Below are 15,249 nucleotides of genomic sequence, written 5' to 3' on the forward strand. Positions count from 1 at the left end.
TGCAATAGATAACACAGCGGTCTTCCTTCAGCTTTATGCATGTCTGACATAGCAATAGTCTTACAGTCGTTCAAATATACCGGAGAATTGAACTATGTCGTGCACTCCACAATATTCCACTCAGGGCTTGCCTTGAATGAGCTTTTTCTAAATCAGTGTTAGCTCAGCTTTCGATTTGGACACAAGCAAGTGTTTCTCACACACATAAAAAAATAACCCGGGAAAGAATTGTGGTGTTATGGATTTTTGGAGGAGTGAATGGAGTGCGGGTGTAACAACACCGGGATAAACACAAACTCTCATCACATTGTGACAGTGTTTCTGTGAGTAGCCCGAAATGGATATAATGACGTGAGAAGGGTCAGGCTCAATAATGACTATAACTCTCAGACGGTGAGCCCAGATTGTAAGCGTCTACATGTGCAGGCACACACACACACACACACACACACATGCACACACACACACACACACACACACACACACACACACACGCACACACACACACACACACACACACACACACACCAAAAAATGGACTTAAGGATGGACAGGCCGTTGCGTGTCTGTATGCATGTACCTCTCTACATGTTTGTTATGGATCAGATGTTATGCATCACATTTCCCTCAGCCTGTCAGCAGATGTCTGCCTCCTGTGCGTCTTTGTCTACAGAAGGGCAGAGACGTGTCTTGGCGTGATGCTGCACAAGAGTCATGGCAGCAGGCAGATGCCCTCTAGGGAGCCTGGGGGGGGGTGAAGGAGGCGTAGGGACTAGCGGGGGACTGGTGGCTCTCTGGAGGAGATACTATAAGTAGGTGTCAGGAGAACAAGCTGAGAATGGGACATAGCCCCTTGACCTAATTTCTAAGTGAATATTGCTCAAGTACAAACGCAGAAAGAAGAAAAGTGCACATCTTTTCTTTCCATGCAATTAGTAAAGCTGGATGGAGGGTGAAGGGATCGAACGGCCGTGTCTGTGGTGGGACAATGATCAGTGTGTCAGGTTGGAAGGTCGCGTTGGCATGAATGAAAAGGCTTTGAGGGCTGAGCGCTGTGGCTGGCTGGTATATGGACACCAGCATAAGAGAATCTCACAGGTCGCTCTCCACGGTCTGTCCCATCTGCTGCTCTGTGTGTGTTTAAATGATCTTTATTGCACCAGGGCCGCTGTTTTATGGACGTGAGTCACAGTTACAAGATGCCAAAGGTGGGCTCTCTATGTGACGGACGGATGGATGGATGGAGGATCAGGGGGAAGACCAGAACCACCGTTCAGCACAGGGGTCTGCTTTATGAGGCAATCTCAACAAATGTAATGACAGCGAAACACTGGCTATAAAACGAATCCCCCGCCCCCTACCTCTTAGAGCAGTGATGGACAAACCCCCCTGCAGTGCCGGATTCAGTCAAAGACCAGCAGCATCCATGTTGTTTAGTGTGTGGATCAGAGGGCTCTGTACAGTTATCCAGTCAAGGATGCTAGGCAGTCATGCCGTTCCTTGGCATTCACACCACACCACCTAGTAATCCACCCCCCCCCCCACACACACACACACAAACACACACCCACACACTCCCCCGGGAGAGATCTCTTGCTTCAACACACTCCCGACTGACGGACAGCCTGACACACCAGGACAACCCGTCGTCTTTCCAATTCTCACCTCTCCCCGTTTGTCTTTTTCCGCCGCCTCCCTCTTCCATATCTTCTCCTCTGGTTCTTTTTCCTTGATCCCTTTTGATGTCTTCCACTTCTTTCTCGCCGTAGCCTCGACCACCCCCCCTTCGCAACCTCCAATGCTTCTTTTGTCGCTCGCTCGTACCCTAACAGAGGGTTTTCTCCCTTCTGAAGATAATCGTGTCGGAGCAGATGGGTGCACTGCGATGGCAGTTGGAGGTGTCTGAGGAGTGACTACCCAGGATTATTTTGTCTGTGTTTCATACTATCGGCGTCTCTCTGTTCATTTTGGGCGGGACTTTATATCACTGTGTGTGTTTGTGTGTGTGCGCGCGTCTCACACTGTTACAACATACAATCACGCACTTCCTAATGTGTTTGCATTTCCTCGATGTGTGCAAGTGTCTGAAAGCTGCCGGGAGAGGATTTGAGATGGGGAAGCGAAGAGATGAGAGAGCCAGAACAAGAGTCACGGGGAGACTGAGAACAAGAGTCACAGGGAGAGCACAGGATGGAGAGAAGGGAAAGGTAATGCTTGGTATGGGTTCGGTGTTCAAGTTTCCCTGGCAGCGCAGTTTTGCACAATTGCTTATGCACGTACAGGGACACGTTTGTCTTTGAGCGGATATTGTGCTGAGGTTCATGTGAGGCCAGGCAGTCAATAAGGCTGATTCTAACTCTCAGCCCTCAGGGCAGCTTCCGACGTCGACGCGGCTTCGGCGCAGCCCTCATTATCTCCTCTTCTAATTAGGAACACACACAGACACACACACACACACATGCACACAGGCACGGACACACACAGGCATGCACACAGGCACTAACCAGTGCGCACACACACAAGCACACACACACAGACACACACTTGGGCACACACCACACACACAAAGACACACACACACACGCATACGCAGACATTCATACACACAAACGCATGAACACAGCCATGCAGACAGCCATGCACACAGGCTCTAACCAATGCACACACACACACACACACACACACACACACACTCACAATCTGCTACCAACAGACTCACAGGAAAAATTGTGAATGCCGCAGCTACAATACACTGATATAAAATGGACGTAATAGATGTAAAACATTATACAATGTTTTCGCAGTGTTTTTGCATTTGGTTTGTCTAGTTCATAGACTGATTCATGGAATCCCACTGCTGTGTGCTTGGATAACACCGGCAGCCTTTGTGGGTTATTTTTTATTCGCTCACACAGAGAAAGAGTGGTACCGCAAATAGAGCCTGTTTATTCACAGCAGTGCTTCCAGGATCCTGAAGGTGAAAACACACGGCCGTATAACAGCTGTTGTAATCTCGTCACTCTGGCTTTCTGTCTCGTCCTCACACACAAACACATGCACCCACTGAAAAATCCATTGATAGACATGCACTAGCTAATCTAACAGAGCATAAAACAGCACAAAAGTCACTTCTGTCACTTCAGAAATTGGGTTCCAACATTCTTTTGACCTCTGGAGCTAAAGTTTTTGGGTGGCATGTGTTCCTCAGGATATAAACTCTGAATAGATTTTCCTTTATGTGCAATTCGATGCTCATTGTGCGTTGCAAGAGCATGTCTCACAAAAATAATAAAATGAAAAGAAAGAGTGCATGAGAAAGCAGAATTCAAGGTAAGAGATTTGGGAGGGGGGATAAGGGAGGAGTTGAGATGAGAAGAAAGAAGAAAGTAGGGAGAAGAGAGGAATAAATAGACAGCGTTTGCAGGTAGTTAATACCCAAAAGGCGGCTTAGTTTCATTGCATTCGGCCTTCTTATTGATCAGACTGAAATTTTAATTTAAAGTTTGAAATAAACAGCGGGGCCGCTTGTAGAATGAGCTGCGCCTCGGATCAATAGCTGCTGGATTAGAACTAAACAAGGCAAGTCACACGGATTCCAATGCTGAATCGGTGAGGCATGCTGAGCGACAGCCTTGACTGAGACCTGAGCAATTGCCAAATAGCAATGAAATTGTCTGAAAGGGGACAAAAAAAGAACAATGATGCTGCAATAGAGGGAAAGAACGCTTGACTTTGCGGCTCACCCTCTCCCCGTTCACGGTGTTCTAAAGCGCCCTACTTTCGGTGCTGGAGTTGTTCCCACTATTCTTAACTGCTCTATAAAAGAAACAACCAAACGTTGCTAATTTCGCTGCGTGACTGCGCACCTTCCTCGTGGGACCACAGTAAGCACATTGTGCCACGTCAACCCTCCACACCTGCCCAGCCACTTCCCTCCCCGTCGTGACAACCGCGGGGAGCCTGCCAGGAATCCTACCTCCTAACACGCCTCCTTGCTTGCCTCCTAGCTTGCGAGGGAGCCTGCCTCCTAACTCGCGAGAATCCAGCCTCCTCACTTGCGAGGTGATCCGTGAGGGCAGCGGGCCCATTTAGCTTAGCACCTACTGCTCCCTTCCATCGATCCTCCTCTCACTGTTGGCACCTGCCCCGGTCCCTTGCTACTGCCGGTGGAGCTCGCTGCCGCTGATGCTGCTCCACCTATTAGTCCCGCCTGTAGCCCTATAGAGAGAAGAGGGAGCGTTTCCCCAGGAGCGGCAGGGATAGGGAGGAGGGTGGGGAGGTCAACCATAAGTAAACGACCCCCCGGGAGTCCGGGACGCTAACTGCTTATGTTAGCCCTTGAGCTAGTACAGTTCCATGGGCGGGTCCTCCGTCGTTAAACACAGAGCGCCTCTTCCCCCCTCGGGTATATGTTAGGAGACGCTATTAATTGTAGAGATCATTGGTGAGCCACGTTTTCCTCAGAGGTTTCGCCACTGGCTGCTAGTGCTCTCTGGCGCCCCCTGCCTGTGAGCCACAGAAGGGGCGCCACAGGAGGGTCAAACCCAATCAGAAGGTCCAGTACTGTGGGCGACATGCTGTCGAAGAGAATGTCCTGGATTCATCAAAGAGAGAGATGATGTAATAAATAATAAAAATGACACAGTGGCCATCTGGTGCTGTCAAGACCAGGGATTCGATTTAAGCACGAAATGCTGAAAAAGGATAGGAAACGCATGGGGCAGTTTAAAAGATAATGGAGACTGCTGGGAAGACGAGGGGAGGAGACGAAGGAATGATGAAAGAAGAACAGGGATACCTGGAGGAAGGGGAGGGAGGGAGGGAGGGAGGGAGGAGGGAGGGAGGAGGGAGGGACACGAAGATTAAATCAAGAGGGAGGGGACGGATAGCGACTGAAAGCTAGAGATGAGAGGAGAGTTTACAGTAGGATTAAAATAAACTCTTCCCACGTAAACTCCAGGGCAAAAACGTAGACAGAATGCATCTTTTGATCTGGCCAGGCTGCCAGAGGCTCAGTTTGGGCATCAGGTAAGAGTGCCTGTGTGGTGGTTGTGTGATTATAACTCACCAGGTGGACACGGTACATGATGCTGATGCCCAGGGTCATGAAGGGCTTGGAGAAGTCGATGACCTTTTCCCGCTCCGCCGTGATGGTCAGACCGGCCACGGCAAGGTCGGCTTTCTGCAATCACATGCAGAGAAGAAGGGACCGGAAGGAAGAAGAAGGAGAGCATTGGAAGCTGAGAATATTGAGAGGACTGACATGATACTCAAATAGAGATGTAATTACATGTTCTGCTGTGTGTCTCTCACACAAATCCACTCTTTCTTAAAAAGACACCGGATATAAGTGAGGTGACATTTAAACATAACCTGATACTTTGTAGTCGATGAATATCTTATAATTGTACCTCATCACCACTCTTTCTGAAAACACTATTTGTAAGGGGAAGAGAGGGAGAGAGCGAGAGAGAGAGAGAGAGAAAGAGACAGAGAGCGAGAGAGAGAGAGAGAGAGAGAGAGACAGAGACAGAGAGAGCAAGATAGCGTGAGAGAGAGAGAGAGAGAGAGAGAGAGAAAGAGCATCCAAAAGCTAGCATTGTGCTAGGCCAAGGGCACACTGTGAAGACAAATCACTTGACAAAGCAGCTAGTCACACGCTGAAACACAAACACACACACACACACACACACACACACACACACACACACACACACACACACACACACACACACACACACACACACACACACACACACTCACGGGAACAGTCAACGTATCCCGAATACTGGATTGTTCCCCACTAATCATACAGGGCAACAAAGTGCATTTGCAAGGGATTTTCATCTCCCAGCGGAGCGACGATGGGAAGGCAACAACACATTGCTCTTTGTCCTCTGCCGGAAAACTAAGAGGATTGGAAACACACAAACACACACACAGTTACACACCCACATTTGTGTGTATTTGTGTGTGTGTGTGTGTGTGTTTTTGTGTGTGGCTGGGGTTTGGGGGGGGGTAACTGGTGCAGCAATGCAGAAGTCACAATATCTCACAATCGGTCTGTCCTAATGCTGTCAATCCATCTCCACAAACAAGGACAGGAAGAGAGAGGGAGAGAGAGAGGGGGGGGGGGGCTTGGTGGTGGGGGCAGACAGATAGAGGCAGACAGATGGAGAGGCAGACAGGCTGATAGAGAGACAGACTCAGGGAGAGTAAGACAGAGACACAAGATAGAAGGGCGTACATGGAAACAAACACAACGTTGGAATCGAATAATGGAGGAAGGAGGGTGTGGTGAATAGTTTGGCTCTCAGACGAAAGGTACCGAGTATGAATCCCTACGTCTACCTCGGGTCACGTGTACCTGTAAGCCTCCTTGAGCAAGACGCCCTGTCCCACACCTGCTCATCAATGACGTGTCTTCATTCACTTTAATACATTTGTAAATGGTGTTAATGTGTTATAAAATAGAACCAAGTCCTAGATTCTCAAGAAACAATATTCATTAAGCTCCAATGTAATGATTTTTTCTTGTCCAGTCAACTGCAAAATATGTGGCAGTTGTAGGATTTGAGTAAGACTGTAGTCCAAACGTAGGTGTAGATGTCAAACAAAGCCATTCGACAGATAAAGTGTTCCAGGTTCAATTGCTTTCATTTTCATTTTCATGTTTTGGACATATGAGTGTTATGCCAATACATTTACATTTATAACTACATTTATCCAGATAGCAGATGCTGAGCACTCTTGCTCACATTACCTTGATTCACCTAATTGATTCATAACATAGGTGGATGTCTTCAGTTACCTAATTGGATGTTTTCTGCCCACAAGCACATATAAAACACACATAATATAATACAGCCTACTGTTTTATAATCACACACTTATGAGGAACTAGCCTGGCTCCGCCTGCCTAAGTACTTCCGCTCAATTTTCATTTCCCTTCAGTACTACGTCTGGGTCTGCGGTATGTTAGTGGGTTTTCTCTGTCTAAATTTTCTGCGTACAATCAGCGATTAGAGGGAGTGGCTGAGATCAATGACGTTAAAGTCAGCTCTCGTTGACGGACATCTTCACGCACGGTGATTGGTTTGTGTACAGCCTGCGTACAACGTGATTCCCGGCCAAACGTAAGCGATTGGTTATGGCAGATCCAGAGTGGCACTGGGCAGATCCAATAGTTTTAAACTTCAACAGACACCCGCCTTCAAGTGAGTTAACGTTTGTCAATTGAGTAGGTCCAGACTCTCTGTACAAATGAAATGAAGTACGAGGGTCTGGTAGGACCAGGCTAATGAGGAACTAGGCCTCTACTGAAAATCATTATGCAACATGTGAGGACAGAGGTTTAGATGGATGGTTTACGAGTTCATATGTCCAAACACACCTTCAACATCTTTATTTTTACTTAGGTAAAAGTCAAAAGCACCTGACTGAACAAAGACAGCTATTTCTGAAGAAGGTCGTCACAGTGTTTCATTTATAAAATTGAGTTACAAGGAAGACTTGGAGGCAGCAAGGCTAAACTGGTTTGTGCTGGCATACATGTTTCTGCACACAAACTAGGTTTTCTATTTTTGTAATGTTGTGTGTGTGTATTTGTGTCTGTGTGTGTGTTTCTGTGTTTCTTTACATGTGTATTGGTTTCTGAGTGCAGACATGTGTGGGTATCTATTAATATGTTGTTGTGTGTGTATGTTGTGTATGTGTGTCTGTGTGTGTGTGTCTGTGTGTGTGTTTGTGTGTGTGTGCCTGTTTGTGTGTGTGTGTGCCTGTTTGTGTGTGTGTGTGTGTGTGTGTGTGTGTGTGTGTGTGTGTATGCGTGGGTGGTACATGTGTACGTGTATGGGGTCACTCATACGGCAATGAATCCAGAACGGGGGCTGCGCACCACTGATCTCTGGCGTTCTGCCGCATGGTGAAGGCCCTTATAGGGCAGGTGGTGTCGGAGACACAACTGTGGGATGGATGACTAAAATGAGGCATTTAGCCTTCACCCAGCCCTAGCCCCTCGAGGTGTCTCCCAGCCTCAACCAAGGACAGGTCATTATAGCAAGGCTACAGGTACAGGATCAGATATGATCACAATAATTATAATAATCATGATTACGCTCGCCTCGTTTTATAGCATGGGGGCTAGAAAAAATAACCATTGATGTGGAATATTGAAAATAAAAATAATAATCAAGATCATTAAAAGGATCATGTGAAATATGAGGTGTGTAAGCCCTTGCGTCAAAGTCCAAAGCATTCATTGTACAGCGAAATGCAGTGAGCTGACCCTGAACTCATCCTTTTTTAACAACGACTATTTACGATACACCGCAGACCCTTTGCTCCTCGTCAGGGGTGAGGTATCAATTATTCCCCAACGCTCAATTATTCCCACCGTTTACGAATTCATAAGATTTGCATTTAACACTGGCAGCTTTATGAAGCGGCCCTCAGTTCACACTCCCAGAGTCCCCCCCCTCTGTCTCTGCTTCCATCGGACCGCCGCTTCCTGAGCGTCTAACGTCTGCACCTTCGCCAGCAAATTCTCACTCTCAGAATGAACATCACACCGCCCCCCCCCCCCCCCATCCACGTCCAGCCCCGGGCTCAATCGGCCGGTCCACCTGTAGTCCCCTCCCGTTTCCCTTCCCTCCGTCTCCGTAGTGCGATACTGCGATTCGCTGAGCTCCTTCCGATGCCGCCGAGCGACCCCCGGGAAGGAGAACAAATACGTCGGCACTTTTCTCTCCTCTTCTCCGCCAAAGAGGAAGCCACTGGTCCCCTTGAAAGAGGACTCGTAATAACCATCTGAAATATTTATCCGGCGCTGGAATATTAATATTGACTACCGGACGGATTCTTCTTTTTTTTCTTGTGCCTTATACTTATAGTACAATTCAAAAGGGCAATGTAGAAAGTTCAGCTATTCAATAATGTACCACCGCAAGCCTCCCCCTCGCCACCACCGCCGGTTCACTTACTCATATAATGTGAAATCCATAGCCACTTCCCAAACCCAATACAAGCAGCACGGAATAAAACATGAGCAGGGAAAGTTTTGGCTTTCTGTCTTTTCTATTCTTTACAATATGTGACATTATCGTGAGGGTACGCCGCTGTATGCCTCCGCCGGTCCTTTGGAGATAAGGCTTCAGCGCTGGATCCCCACCGCCTCCAGGGGGGCGGGAGGAGCGAGGCCTGGACGTGGCCTTGCGTCGCCGCTGCTTTAGCATTTCCTGCATGCGTCTCGGCAATCAACCTTCAATAATATCACACAAAAACAAAAAAAAGGGGGGATCAAAGGCAGCGGGGGCTGCCCGGCCCCTCTGCCTGCCTCCACTGCTAAGTCTGGAACATCCGTTCCCGGGAACTTTCACAAATGATCAAATGCAAGCCGGCTATCCTCACCAAGGCTGCCTCCTGTGTCCTCTTTTAACATTCACTCAAACCATCTTTAGTCACTGCCTCTGTCCACGGACCGGGCATCCAGATGAGATATCATCCTTCGCAGCCACTATTCCCTCTTCATTTCCTACCCTGCTTTCCCTCACCTCTCACGCCCCCGCCTGCCCTCCCACCCACTACTGTGTCAAGCCATATTTTTAATGGCCGCTGGCAGGGACACGTGTACACGAGCACCCTGGCTCTCCTGAAGGTCAGCCCGGTCACACGGAGGCCTCTTTCTTCCACGAGAGGGTGGGGGTGAGTGGGGCTGGGGGTAGGGGGATCGGGGGGTGGGGGGAAGGGGGCAGACAGTCACCGAAAGCAGCCGCTCCTTGGGTTTAGTATCGGTAATGGCTCTGCCCTCCATTAGCCCGTACAATTAAGACAGATGACTGAGGAATATTCGCTCCATCCGTTTTTCGCCATTGGTCCCCTTGCCTCCGCAGTGCTCCATTTGATTCCTTCTTGTCCTCCTGCTAATACGTGACACGCTCTCCTTCCTCCCTGCCCTCCCCGCTTCCTCTTCTCCCTTCCCGTCCCCCTGGTTCCCTGCTTCCTGCGCGCCCACAGAGCTCTGAGATTTAGTCTCAACAAAACGTGACTAGTAGATTGTTGTTGACTAAAAAGAAAAAGAAAAAAAGAAAACGGGAAGGAAAGAGAAAACAAACAGCAAACGAGCTGTTCAATAACACAGCGCCCCGGGACTCTCTGGGAAATAACGTCGATTGGCGATGGAAAGGTTCCTCATGTGGACGACTAGGGAAACCGGCAAACAGCTTTGTTTATGTTCCCGTATATGAACAGGAGCGCACCGTACACATTATTTACCCCGTAGCCTAAAGAGATGCGGACGTGGTTATTTCAAGGAGGAAAATATCGATTTAATATAAAAACCAAAAAACAATGTTTTTCTAAGTGGCAGACAACACCACGACTTCCTCGTAGATCTGTGGCTTTTTTCTTTTCTTTATTCTTTTTTTTCCCCCTTCGACTTGACATAAAGAACGAAAGCGGCGCACTTACTCTGGAAATGAGCTCCCCCACCATGCCGGTCCAGGTGCCGTTGGCCCCGGGGACCCCGTAGTGGCCGTCCCCCACCAGCCGGATGCGGTACTTGAACTTGAGGATGTCGCCCAGCTCCTTCAGCATGTCCACGCAGAAGCCCTGGTAGCGCTCGTTGCCCTCCAGCGCCTGGTGGTTGGGCCGCAGCATCACGTACGGGTTCTCCTGAAGCAACACGAGCAGGAACACGGTTCACGCACGCATCGCGGAGGGACCTTTAAATGTTTCAACTCCAAAAACTCTTCAGGTTTACAGGCTTGCTGGCTTATATTTTATTTGAGGGAGCGCGAAAGTCATTCAAGGGGTACAATTATGGTGAATTTCTCATCGACGGGGGGCGTTTCGTTTCTGAGTTATAAAAAGCCTATGGCAGGCGGCCCTTGTATATTATTCTGCGTTTAATTCACAAAATATTTTACAGGAGGAACTGCGGACACATTCCATTTTCTAGCCATGGATCATTTTAATCTGTGTTTCAATTTATAATAACACCCGGGCTGTAACGCTATTGAAAAGCAGCCAAGCAGATTTGGAAATCACCTTCAAACAAGTACGTGCTAATCCATTATATCAAACGAAAGGGGAGGGGAGGCAAATTCTCCTGCTGTGACCTACCAAGCTGCGTATCCATGGGAAAGGGCAGACATGCAGGCAGTCACTCTGTCACTCACACACAAACACACACACACACGCTAGCATGCACGTAAGCACGCACACACACACACACACACCCAACGCAAACACTTTTATGTCTTGTTTTGTGATAAGGTGATTCACGGGGTTGGTTGTGATTTAGAGAGCATCCCTATAATGAATCTCAGAGGCCAATGTCACAGGGCTGCTTCTCAAAACAGCAGCACCGTGTCGGAGTCACAGAGACACCTCTGGTTCATCGATGCTGTCTGCCTCCCCTCTTTCATCCCTCTTTGACCTCAGCTTGTATTACTTCGGTGCCTTAACTATGACAGGGAGACGTTGCACAGTCATAAAGACTCTCAATTCCTCCCTGAAAAAAGAAAAATGGCTGTTAATACAAACAATGTGATGACGTGTATCCTCTTGCTAATTACTAATGCAAACGATGAATGCTTACAGAAACGTGAAGACCAGCATGAATTATATACAGTTTGAGGTAGCCAGGGTTTAGTCATTAATCGCTAAAAACTAGAAAATGCTGTGGGTACTGTAGTGAAAAGTGAGGCTTATAATATTTGTAATAGGTGTCCAATAGTGTCAAATAGAATTTGGAGAATAATGATTGTTAAATTTGTTTTCGAGCAATCTAGAGCAAAAAATTAAATAAAAAAATGTATATATTTGTCATATTTATTTAATAATAAATAATAAAAAATAAATATATCGAAATAAATTGACATTTTCGACCAATTTGATCGCTCCAAATAAATTAGAATTTTCGACCAAGGAGATTGCTCGAAATAATTAGAAATTTTCGACCAATGACATTGCTCAAAATAAATTGGATTTGTCAACCAATTTTCGAAATTTCAACCAATTAGAAAATGTGTGCATTGTCCGACTAATGAGATCGCTCAAAATAAATTGCATTTTTTCCGACCAATGAGATCCCTCAAAATATATATATTTTTGTTTATTATTTTTACGCCATTATTATTTATATTATTTATTTTTAATTATTAAATATTATCTTTTCGAGCCATCTCATTGGTTGAAAAAATGTTATTTTACGAGCAATCTGAAGGTTGAAAAATATTTAGTTTTTCGAGCAATCTCATTGGTCTATATATTTTTTTGCCATATCATTGGTCAAAAAAGATGATATGGCTAGCCTCTAGCCATATAAGTGGGCTCCCCATTTACAAACCCAGATATATAACTATCATATTTTATATTGATTAATCATTTCAGCGTCAGTGAAACAAGAAATTCGCTAAGCATTTAAGCTTATTGTGTTTCTTGACGTTGTAGGCTCCGCAACATCCGAAATGGTTAGCTTTTGTGATAGCCACCTTGGGCTAGAGCGGGTTGAATTCTCACACTTTAGCCTCGATGGAAGTCAATGAGTCCAACTGTTGATTCTAAAAAAAGTATAAAAGATATGATATATGTTGAGATATATTTGAAGATCGTAGTGTGGTGTTAAATATTTGAATGAAGGTTAACTGTTAAAAATGTACCAAGTTTTGAAGTCTGAAGTAGTGAAGTGTCGGACAATGGGCGAACGGTTTCGCCCTCCTCTCATTGACTTTGATTACAAAAAATATTTTAAAAGTGGAATATTTTAAATAGTTAGGAGAATACGATTTTCTCTTTCTCTCTAGCTTTCTCTCTCTTTATTGTCGATGCTCTTGTTCTTTGTTTTTTTCTATGTTCTAATATAAAACATAGAGTCATTTCCTTACATACCGCTGATGCCTGAATAAGGGGGGAATTTTACATTTTTGGTCTTAGCTCATTGACTCACATTTAGCTATTGTTTAAGAAAGACATTCATTAGCTAGTTGACATCATTTGTGAGTGATAATCGAGTTCGTTTGAAAATATGCCAAATCACCTAAATAAACCAGGTCTAAACATTCTAGTGACATCACAGGCAAGCATCGTTTGGTACCAACAGACTAACATTTCAAACTGAAATAATCCAGAATGAATTAAGTTTTTAAGTCCTTCACAACATTTTGCACTTACAGTGGCCTGAAGGTGAGTGGACCTTCACTGTTACACTGTTGTGTGGCCAGCATACCACACAGAATAAAAGTCCTCTAAAACCAGTCAACTCAAGGTTGATCATGTACAATGGCTCCTTCTTCTTCTCCTTACAGCTACTAAAGACTACAAGTGCTATAAATATATGATCCATTTCATTGCTAAACTGTGTAACTGCAAAGCACACATAAAACTTTGCCGATAGACTGGACATATTACACCAGCACAATTGCCATTTATGATACAGTCATGTGTGAAATTAATTCAAAATTAAATGTATTAATTTTAAATTAAATAATAAATCCTCATCATTTCTTTAATTTAATATTATTTTCTGTGGCAGCTAGTTAACCGTATTATGGTTTGCGTCACAGAATAATCCAAACCCAATCTCCACACTTTCTATATGCACTTATGAATATAAGAAGAATATATGAATATAGCACGAAACAGGGACCATGGACCATGACAGGGACCATGACTATCATTGCATCTTCCCCTGATTGGTCAGCCTGTCCCTCCCTTTCTTACCTTGGTTAATTGTGATGGAACTCAACATTGGCCCTTAGGGAATCACATAATACAACCCACTACGAGGTATAATACATTTCCCTGGAATGTGGAGCGGATTTATTCCTTTCTCTCACTGCAGTTGTACATTTACCACAATTCAACTGCAGTAAGAGACTCCACAGCAATGGCATTCAGTTTTCCCTGACATGCATGTAGTGTGCAGTCCAAACAGACCAGCGGAGAGAAGAGAGCGACAAACAGGGAGCTTTCTGTCTGTCTGCATAGTCACAAAGAAAACCAGGCAGATTCAGAAGACGAGCTCTTAAAGTCAGTCAGCAAGGCAGACTGATGACATAGATTGCCTTCACCATCGTATTGCCTTTATAGTGTGTACTACTCTATAAATGTCAATCTGTTCATCTGTCCATTAGCTCATTTAACCAGCCAGCCATTATACCTTCCTGGTCTGATGTGACTCGTCTGCAATGCTCATGGTTCGGCATGCGCACAACATAATATAAATGCTAATTTCATAGCTGGCAGACTGATGTAGCTCTCGAAAGCATTGCACCCCAGCCACACTGAGCTGGACTCTGTCCACTGTCATAAGTTATATAGCAGAAATGTGCCTATTAAGGTCACTTGGCATTCATCGCTGAGCTCAAGTATTTCCACTGCGTGACATCAGAGAGCAAATACTTACAAATACTAACAAAAAAAAATAACTCACTGGCTAGAAACAATTAAAGGTTATTCAATTCAGCCACGCAGACCAGCTTCCTTGTAGAACACTTAATATGCTCCCAAGTCTAATTAGCTGCTAGGCCACTTGTAGATGGATGTGTTTGAGGTGCTGAAAGTGCTCTGTGACTGTAACGAATGGCTTTATCCATTACGTGACCAAACCTCTATTAGAAAAACAGAACAAAAAATATATAGAATACAGCCCTCCACCAATGTTGATCTGGTTAAGTACAGACAAATAAAATAAGACCTCACACACAGCCATCAATCCTACCGATAGCAACCAGCAATCGATAACACAGCGACAGCCCAACATATTGCCCCCCCCCCCCCCCCATCTCTCTCTCCCACTCTCCTTTTATATATTGTTCATTGTAAAAGTCTCTAACTGTCTGTGTCCCCCATTTTTCTCCCGCTGTCCCCCCTCTACTTTTCTCTCCTTCCAGCAAGCCTTAAGGTATTCTATAAAAATGTAATATCTGAGGAAGCAGATCAATCGTGGTATTACCCAGATATTGGTTGGTGGGAGTAGGGAGAGTTACAGCGGCTAATAAAAGTGGATCGTTTTGGCCGTTAGTACGACATTCAGTCCTTGAATGTCCGAATGCATTTGCCAATAACTCCCACCTACACCTGCCCACACCACTCTTGAAACACCACTGTGTCTACATAATGGGAGAGACTGAGCGAGAGAGAGTAAAAAGAAGGATGGCATTCATGTCTACAATAACCACTTGAAATGGGGAACTTCCTTGAAGGTGAACTCACAAAGAATTTGTATCTACCTTCTTTTGCACACGA

The 15,249-nt window shown here is 45.6% G+C and overlaps 1 protein-coding gene across 2 annotated transcripts in view; it reads right to left on the minus strand.

Moving 5' to 3' along the window:
* The window catches only part of grik4 (glutamate receptor, ionotropic, kainate 4), a gene marked incomplete at both ends in the record, with an annotated part of 135,275 nt that overhangs the window by 9,392 nt on the left and 110,634 nt on the right, over positions 1–15,249 (minus strand). For both annotated transcript variants that reach the window (XM_079731830.1, XM_079731829.1), the window contains 2 exons: positions 5,069–5,182; positions 10,468–10,671. In XM_079731830.1, the coding sequence (XP_079587956.1) occupies positions 5,069–5,182; positions 10,468–10,671 (318 nt within the window). The remainder of the gene's footprint in view (positions 1–5,068; positions 5,183–10,467; positions 10,672–15,249) is intronic.

Source organism: Pollachius pollachius (assembly GCF_949987615.1).
Source record: "Pollachius pollachius genome assembly, chromosome: 3".
NCBI classification, from domain to species: domain Eukaryota; kingdom Metazoa; phylum Chordata; class Actinopteri; order Gadiformes; family Gadidae; genus Pollachius; species Pollachius pollachius.